At 42.1% G+C, this 9,914-nt stretch overlaps 1 protein-coding gene across 1 annotated transcript in view; it reads right to left on the minus strand.

Moving 5' to 3' along the window:
- Positions 1-829, minus strand: part of BMX (BMX non-receptor tyrosine kinase) — a 29,032-nt gene extending 28,203 nt beyond the window's left edge. The window contains exon 1 of the mRNA XM_037377935.1: positions 692-829. Coding sequence (XP_037233832.1) covers positions 692-829 — 138 coding nt within the window. The remainder of the gene's footprint in view (positions 1-691) is intronic.
- Positions 830-9,914: the final 9,085 nt, after the last annotated feature.

Consider the following 9,914-nt stretch of genomic DNA (forward strand, 5'->3'; position numbering starts at 1 on the left):
AGAGGAAAACACCTTAAGTGCAAACCAGAAGCCAAACTGTGGCATTCATAATTTTGCTAAGGTAATGCAGCTTGTTCTCTCTGAGCTTCCCTGCAGTTTTTTAATGGGATGTAACTCACAGCAGGAGTCCAAATCTACAGATTGGAGCAAAAACTTAAAAATAAGTTGTCTTGGACATATATTTGCATTCCTGATGGGAGATCTGAGTGGAAAGCCATCCTTTTGTGCTACACAGTCACTCCTTATGAAACAAAGATAGTTTAACCATCTGCTTTGGGCAGCTGAGGGATGAGATTCTGAACCAATTATGCCTCATAGAAGTAACTTCTGAAGCCAGTTATTTACATCAGTTCAAAGGTAAGCCTGGACAAGGAAAACATTGCTGTTCAAGACAATGTGTAAACATGCCGATGTTAATTACTTGCTTAAGTTCTCCTTGGAAGGACACAAACAGATGCTCAATGGTAAGCACAACTGTAAGACTTGTTCTGAACAGAGACAGTCCTATGCCTGCAGCTAAGTGTTTTCATGAACTGAAACTAGGATATGATATCCTATAATTCTACTCAAAACGAAGTACACCTGTTGTTCTAACACATAATGTCTGGTGAAGTTAAAGAGAAGACAACTAGAGGAATAAGGTGACACTGGAAAATCTTAAAACAGTTTACTTAAAAAAAATACTTCTTACCCCTTTGTTATATTCATAATAAGAAAGGTTTGCTTTCGTCAGAACAAACAACCTTTTCTTGTAATTAATTGGTGATATCTTTTTCTTCTGTTGTGACTTCTTTAAAAGAAGTTCTTCTAGAACTGTTTTCTTCTCCATTATATTTCCCTAAAAGAACATCATAATTATTTTTATTACTACTATTAATAAATATAGAATTGTAATAATTAATATATTGAGTCATTCTCCTCTGTTTCGTACAATTTTACAGTAATAAACGTTAAAAAAGCATGTGTTTAATATTGCTTAAACAAATGAGGTAGTTTAGCTTATTCACTCAGTAAAAACAATCATAGTATACAAAAATTAAGCTACGGATATAGCATAGTTCTAAACAAGGTGTCTCTGTTATCCTTTATCATCTGAGGATCTCTCCTTTTAAAGTCATGCACCCTTTCTGGCAAAGAGCAGTCTGCTCTATGCACAAATGCATTACATCTGCAGCATAACATGGAACTCATTACAGCAGGGAAAAGAACAACAACAAAAGAGAAAACCCTTCTATTTACAGACCAGAAAAACATACCCAGTGCTGACAGGTGTGTTCCCTGAACTGTAAATTTCCCATTTCTTTCTTCCAACAGAAACAAACGCACTTTTATGGAACAATGACAGGGAGAAAAAATCTAAAAGTAAAAAATGTTCTTGTATGGCATATATGTACATATATATTTATCTATTTATTTTTTCTTAGCTTTGATAATCATACAGCAGTAAATGACAGCAATCACACAATCACAGAATCACAGTAGCAGTTAGGTTGGAAAAGAGCTTTAAGACTGAGTCCAATCATTTACCTAATAATGCCGAGGCCACCACTAAACCGTGTCCCTACATACCATATCTACTAACCTCCAGTCAGTGGAAACCCCCCAGTTAGCCAGGACTGCTGCTAAATGATTGAAAGTGGCTCGGTGAGCACTGAGCACTTCTGCCAGCTCCCTCAGCACCCTTGGGTGGATACCATCCAGCCCCATAGACTTGTGCCTGTCTAAGTGGTGCAGCAGGTCGCTGACCATTTCCCCATGGATTATGGGGGCTTCATTCTGCTCCCCATCCCTGTCTTCCAGCTCTGGGAGCTGGGTGCCCAGAGAACAACTGGTCTTACTGTTAAAGGCTAAGGCAAAGAAGGCACTGAGTACCTCAGCCTTTTCCTCACCCTTTATTGCTTTTTCTTCCTGCATCCAGTAAAGGACAGAGGTTCTCCTTAGCCCTCCTTTTGTTGCTAATGTATTTATAGAAACTTTTTTAATTGTCTTTTAAGGCACTAGCCACATTAAGTTCTGGCTTAATGTGGGGCTTTGGCCTTTCTGATTTTCTCCCTGCATAGCCTCACAACAGCCTTGAAGTCCTCCCAAGTGGCCTGACCCTTCTTCCAAAGGCCATAAACTCTGCTTTTCTTTCTGAGTTTCAGCCAAAGCTCTCTTCATCCAGGCCAGTTTTCATTCCCGCCAGTTCACCTTTCAGCTCATGGGATGGCCTGCTCCTGCATCTTTAAGATTTCCTTCTTGCAGAATGTCCAGCCTTCCTGGCCTCCTTGCCCCCGGGGACTGCCTCCCCGGGGACTCTGTCAGCCAGGCCCTACACAGACCGAAGTCGGCCCTTGGGAACGCCAACGTAGCAGCAGTGCTGCCGACCCCCCTCCTCACTTCCCTGAGAACTGAAAACTGCATCATTTTGTGATTGCTATGGGCAAGATGACCTCCAACCATCACATCACCCACAAGTCCTTGCACAAACAACAGGTCCAGCAGGGCACCTTCCCCAGTTGGATCCCTCACCAGCTCTGCCAGGAAGGTCACTTCCACATACTCCAGGAACCTCCTGGACTGTCACTTCTCTGCTGTACTGTATTTCTAGCAGACATCTGGTAAGTTGAAGTCCACAACAGGAACAAGGGCTAGCAATTGTGAGACTTCTCCCAGCTTCTAATAGAATATTTCACCTGCCTCTTCATCCTGGCTGGGTGGTCTATAACAGACTCCCACCAGGACAGCTGCCTTGTTGGCCTTCCCCCGATTCTTACCCATAAACACTCAACCTTACCATCACCACATTGAGCTCTAGACAATTAAAACACTCCCTCACAGAGCTACCCCACCGCCTCTGCTTCCTCTCCTACCCCTTCAGAAGAGTTCACAGCCATCCACTGCAGCACCCCAGCTGAGCGAGTCATCCCACCATGTTTCCATGTTGGCAACCGTATCACAGTTTTCCTGCTGCAGAATGGCTTCCAGCTCCTGTTTCTGCCCACGCTGCCTGCATTGGTGTAGATGCACTTAAGTTGAGGTACTCATCCTGCCACCTTTTTGGGGGGAGAAGCCCTAATTGCTATGTGACCATTCTCAGGCACTTCCATGGCTTCTAAGACATCGACAACCCTTGCGTCTTTGCTCTTGCATGGACCTCCATCCCCTACCTCCACTGAGACGGCAGACCAAAGCACCTTGCTAGCACACCATTCCTCAAGCATTGTGCTGACCCCAGGCTTGCGTCTAGCAAGCCTGGTTTTATCCCTTTCCCCCTTCAAATCTAGTTTGAAGCTCTTTCAATGAGCCCTGCTAACTCCTGTGCGAAGATCCTTTTCCCCCTTTGAGACAGATGTATCCTCTGTTGCCAGCAGGCCCACTGCCATGTAAACCAACCCATGATCAAAAGACACAAAATTCAAAGGATGAGATCCATCATATTTCTACAAGTTTAGAGTGGTTTCAGGTTATCTTACCCAAACGTGAAGAAAATAGATCACGTCCTTTGCCTTGTATGTTCTGGAACTCCAAAGGGAAGTGTTGTGCTAAGCAGCCCACTTTGTTATGTTCCTGTTCACTGCGGATAAAGAAAATTTGCATGACACTCATCACACCCACTTCATCTATCCACTGAATCCTACCTGAACCCAGAAAGTAACACATACCTAGTAGAAATAGTCTGAAGAGGAAAAGGGGGTTTTTACTAGCCATTACTCCACCATAGGCATCTGGCCACCCTTCCCGTGGACAGGATGCCTACTTACACTTTCCACCAACTCACTTTTGGACAGACCAGTGTTAGTGCCACTGGTGAGTGAGCTTAAAGGTAATCTTGCTGTGACACACGACATATGAAGGAGATATGAGCTTGGGGTAGATGAAGTAGGAGTCGGGACTGAAATCTTTCTATTGAGATGTCTGCTCTGATGTAGGGGAAAGGATGAGTGTCCACCCCACATTAGGAAACTTTTCAGGCATTATAGGGTAGGCACTTGCCCTGACTGACTGTAGGAGTAACTAGCATGAAGTTAGGAGTTAGTTCAACATAGCTTAGAGAAGCTGTCCTTGGAACTAAAATATTAGGTTTGATAGAAAATGTAAAAAGCTTGTCATTCCCACAATGGAGAAGTAAGAACTCCTGCTTTTTGTAACAGCATGTGGCTTTGTTTCCTTAAACGAGGAAACATCCAATCTTCTGCTACAACCCACTGAAGTTCATGGAGCTCATGGAGGTACTGAAGGCCAGAAAAAAAGATGGGTGAGACGGAATTTCAGCTACTTTATTTTAAAGCATTATTTTCAGGTCATCTTTCTGGGGTCATCACTGTGTGACCTTTACAAAATTTCTTAACTCACTGCTGCTTGAATGACTCTGAGCAATTACCTGAACTGCCAGGACTGATAACATTGCTCAAGTGAGACTAGGTTTCTAATCCACAACTGCTCTAATGCTGCGGCCACTGAGAGCCCAGAGAATATCAGCTGAAGCCACACAGAATGACTACAGTCTGCACTTACTGTGGCTTGGAAAAAAGGTGAAGTACCACCATTACTCCTTGTAGAAATGCTAACAAAACAGCCTCTGGGTTTAACAAAGTTGTGCCATGAAAGCACACCAAGAAATTAGTAGAGACAAAAGGGTTTATCACAATATGTAATTTCAATTAAACAATAAAACATTTTATTCTATAAACTGTACCTTGCAACACCTACTTGTTAATAAACAGTACTAAAAATACAGAAAGAGATATTAAAAATACAAAACACAAATTATGAAATAAATAGTAAACTTCTACAAGATTACAAAATTATAATTGTTACACCTTTGTTTTCTGGATATGGGAAAAAACACATACTCTTCTTTCTGAAGTATTTAGCTAAAAGCAATATTCTGTTAAATTTAGGAACTTGATGTCTCTGGTTATGTCCTTGCATAGTAAATGACATACTGGATCACCTTGTGATCTAGTAACATGCGTTCTGCCTTGTTGTCTGTGGACCTGTGCAAGAACCAAGCAAACACATAGCCTAATTCTAAGGATGTAACAGAAGGTATAAAGGTTAAAGGTATAGGCTGAGAAATGCTTATAAGACTCAAAAAAGCCTATAAAATTATTGCATCCCTTGGTTTCTCTGAAACAGAATACTGTGTATTCAGCCTTTGAGGGAGCAGCTGCCTCCACTGCAGCCACTTCATTACTGGAGTGCTCTGACTCAAGTTTAAAAAAATGTTTTCCAGATTTTGACTTCTCATTACTATTTGAGATAGAAACCAATTTCAAATCCTAAAAAAAGCCTTGACAGCAAAACTACATCCTGTCCAGATCCACTGCACAGTGTTCTTTTTTCCCCGTTCATGGAAAAGAAATGAGAACAGTTGAAATTATGCCAAGTGAAATGTTCAACTTTTTTTTTTTTTTTTTTTAAAAAAAAAACCAAAAGCAAAACCCGAGGTTACAGTTGCAGTTGCACTGCCTTTTCACTGGCCAGGCTGCCCTTCCTCTGTGAGCAGACTCTTTTGTGCCGAGTCAGAATGTGCTTGCACTAACCACTCAGTTGTGCTGAAGGAATGATCCTTCAGTGCAGAAAGTACAGAGAGTGGCCTGTGCTGTGCACAGATTTCTGCCTACCTAGAGAATTGCAAGATATGGTATCCTCCCTCTTTGCTGAACAGACCTCAATTCCTTCAACTGTGAAATCTAATTTCTCCCTGGAAGTAAATAAAAAGCCATATGGAATTAGCTTACTGTAAACATTTGTTCCATATGATTTGAAGAGACATGAAGGATCTGGGGATCTTTGATTATTTTTCCACGCTTGAAATTTGTGTCTTATGTCCCGAACAGTTGTGCTTGTACTGAGAATATTTGCATTTTTTTTGCTTTCCGTAACGCAGAGACAAATATTAAAGGCTCGTTACCCTGACAGATCTTTAAAGTAACCACCCTGTCTTTCAGAAAGAGGACTGTTGTGAGACAGTTTATCAGAACAATACTCAGCAAGGCACAAGCAAAGGACCTCCTGGAGGCTAGAGGTACTTCCTCTAGCATTAACTGCTGCTCCTGTTTACTTCTCTGGCAAAGTGGTTTGGATGTGGTGGTCACTGATAAGCATTTTCTAATGGTAGGCTGTAATGCAGCATGCAAGCCAGAATACCTGGCTCCTTCCCTCTTGGTAACCTTTATCTTCAGAAGAGTGAGCACCTGGAAAACTGAGAGGGAAAGGGACAGCAGTTGTGACAGAACAAGCTTGGAGAAGAACCTGACTAAGCTATGGTGGCTGGGGAAACATGGTGGAAGCATGTCTCCCACCTCAGAAATGATGGCAAGGAGGAGCGCCTGACACCCAACCAAGCAGAAACACGTCCTCTGCCCAGATGAAGTAAGCAAACTTGTTGGGAAGTGCTTGCCACTATGGCTTGGCTCCATATTCTCAATAACATGACCCAGAGGCGTAGGCTGGGAGTGGTGAGGGTTGATGTAGGGGGACCAGGACAGGATGGTGGGGTGGGGTGGGTGGGCTGGAAGAGATCAAGGATAGTGATGGGTCTGGTGGAGAAGGCAGGACAGCAGGGAGCGGGGTAGAGTTGGGGAAATGGGACAGAAGAACAGGTAGCTACAGGAGTATCTGCCTGCAGCAGGCACAGGCTCTGTGGGGGCAAAGGCAGGGCCTTGTGCAGCCCTAAGCAAAGACTTGGAAATCTGGTGGGGAAGGTAACATGGTCCTGGGCAGTGGGTGAGGCAGCTGGCAGGGTTCTGTGAGGCTGTTGGGGCAGAAAGTAGTTACTGGGGTAGAAGGTATGGTCTGGGGCGTCTGGTGTGGTGGCAGGCAGGGGCTTGGTGGGTGTGCAAGCAAGGTGTCAGACAGGGGAGGGTGGCCCAGCAGCTGGCTGGGGACAGCAGGCGTGGACCTGGGCAGCTGATATGGTCACCGGTTAGAAGGCAAAGCAGGGACAGCTAGTGGGGCAGCAGGCAGAGGCTTGAGGTGGGGCAGGGAAGAGGAAGTGTTGTATGGCCACGGGTAAGGGTGTGGGTGGTTGGTGGGGAAAGTAGTAGGGTCATGGTCTGGGCAACGTGCAGGGCAGAAAATGGGGTCTAGGTAGGCAAGAGAGGTGTCAGCCTCAGGGTGGTGGGCACATGACAGTCAGGATAAGCTGTTGCAGAACTAGATTACTCCCATTCTGCTACATGGACCATCTTTGAAGAAAGATGCCATCATCTCCCTCCACCCCTGTCCCAGGGGCATGCCTATTGGTGTGAGGACACCACAGCAGGCTTTGCTGGCATTCCCTGTACAAAAGATGGCCAAACACCACTTCATTTCTTAGAAATCCTGCACCTTTTACAGGTGTTCTCTCCCACAGGTTCAGAAAGAGCTTTTTCCTTCATTTCAGGTGAACTATTTCAGCTCAGTGAGCTATTCATTCAGAGCTCCGAAACAATCCAGGATTTATAATAATACAAATTTTCTTTCTTCTTCCAAATAAAGTATATGTAGAGGGTGAAAGCTACTAATTATAAAACTTTCAGTGTGTGTGTAGACGTGCAGAAACACTCATCTCTAGTTACTTACAAATTATATTAGCCTTGCTAGTGAACCATAAAATTTTTAAGTTTGAAAGTTTTGATAAACTGACCTTTTTCCAGTCCACCATAGTTGAAATAGATTTTAGTTGATTAAACCAGTTGTAAAGCACTACCTTGGTATTTAAAATTTATGATTAAGGTTTCTTCAACACAATCAGTGAATAAAAAGCTATCGGAAATGAGGCAAGTAATTAATTTTAATATAAAAATGTAAACATAAAAAAGTTGAATACATTTCCATTAAATCATGTTATTTAAATACAGATATTTATGATGCTTCCTCCTGGTATTCACTTTAGCAAGTCACGTTTAGGCTAAGGGATGGAACTGTTTTCTGATCTAGGTGTAATGAAATCCAGTGAAGGAGACAAATCAAGTACATATGGAAAATAGTCCTAATTGTCTAAAGCTTTTCTGTCTTCTAATTTTAAAATTAATTTAAAATGGTAGTTAAAATTATCCTGCATTTCATCCCTCACTTTTCAGTGAAAATTATCTATGTGATATTGTGTATTTTTCCTCACATTACAAGACATGTGAAATCTTCGCAATATTGTACTTAGTGTTTTGTGTGTTAAGTGGCAGTCTAGTTTTGCTACATACAGGAGACATATCTTTCCCTCCCAGAAGCTCTCCTGTTCCCTCAGTTTTTTTCTGTGCAATTAAAATTTACTGAAGGTCAAAATTTTTTGTATGCAGGATATAAAATCAAAGCTACTTTTTTTGGGCATGCCACAATAATTAATTGTTTACAAAGGGGATATTTAGCGGGATCTAGCCTCAAGTCCCTTAAAATATTATTACTGAAGCATCTTTAAACATGTATTTCATTTACTCTGGTTTAGGATTAGTAATTTGTTTCTAATTGTTGTGGTTTAACCCCAGCCAGCAACCAAGTACCATGCAGCTGCTCGCTCACTCCCCCTCACCCAGAGGGATGGGGAGGAAAATCCGAAAGGAATGTAAAACTCAGGGGTTGAGATAAGAACAATTTAATAGGTAAAGCAAAAGCCATGCACACAAGCAAAGCAAAGCAAACCCAGCAACAACTAAAACCATCAGTGTCCTATCAACATTGTTCTCACACCAAATCCAAAACACAGCATCGCACCAGCTACTAAAGAAGAAAATTAACTTTATCCCAGTTGAAACCAGGACAGTAATGTACCAGTTGACTTTTATTTGAAATGGGATATTATTCCATAGGGTGACAAATTGCATACCTACTTGCTCACATTGTGATGCAGTTGCCCATAGCTGGACCTGTGCCTTGAGTAGGAGGTTGAATTCAATGACCCCCTGAAGGTCTCTTTCAAACTGAACTATTCTGTGTCTGCTTTTGATTGTTGCTAACATTACTCCGTGTATCTTGCAGGAATAGGTGAAAACCTACTTTCTTGTTCAAAAGTCCCATCAGCCCTCCACTTGGTGGAACAAAGCTGCAGCTGAGGGCCAGACCTGCCTTGCAGGCATTTAGTAAGTGGGGCCATGTTCCTTAAAGGAAGTAGTCTAGTCATCTTATATTTGTGACCTGAGCTTGGTCTGAAAGCATTATGGACTTTATATATGTAAAATGCACAGTCTGTTATCCTGATAATGTGTCCTTAAATTGCTGCAGGTTTTGCAGTATTTCTTAATCAGTGATCACTTACCTAGACAAGTAAAGCTAACAATATAAATTATATGCATTTGTAAATATATGTATCAGGGATGAAATAATATCTTCATATTATTGCCAAGCAATAAAAGTATCAGCCAGGTATCAAATGACCATGAGAGTAAAAACAAAAATAATTTTAAAAGGCTTTTTTTGATCACCTTCAGATCACTTCAAATCTTTTTATACGAACTTGGAAGCTAGTTTTATTATCAATGAGAACTGATTATTTTCACATACATGTCTGATTTCAGTAGCTGAAGATTTAAGCAAACCACAAGGTGCTTTGGCATTATTCTACCCAGGTTTTAAACAAGGCATTCATGATGAACCTATGTATGTGGTAGCCACCAGCACTGGCTCTGTCCCAAAGAGCAAGGCTGAAAAGGCACACCACCAATAGTAATATCAGATTAACTGGGGACTGTCTGTACAAATTGGAGATAAACATATAAAAAAGGATTGTGGGACCTGTGGGGATGTATTTGAGGGTGCTAAGGGCTTGCTGATGTCATTGCAAAGTCACTCTACCATTTTTGAAAGCTCATGGAAACCAGAGAAAGATCCTGTACAACAGGAAGAGGACAAATATTATTCCCATCTGTGAAAAGAAAGAACCAGGAAACTGCAGAGAGGTTTGGGAATGGTATGTAATGTCCTCCTACAAGCTGTTTGCTTACATGTGAAGGCAA

This window comes from Falco rusticolus, chromosome 2, assembly GCF_015220075.1.
Source record: "Falco rusticolus isolate bFalRus1 chromosome 2, bFalRus1.pri, whole genome shotgun sequence".
NCBI classification, from domain to species: domain Eukaryota; kingdom Metazoa; phylum Chordata; class Aves; order Falconiformes; family Falconidae; genus Falco; species Falco rusticolus.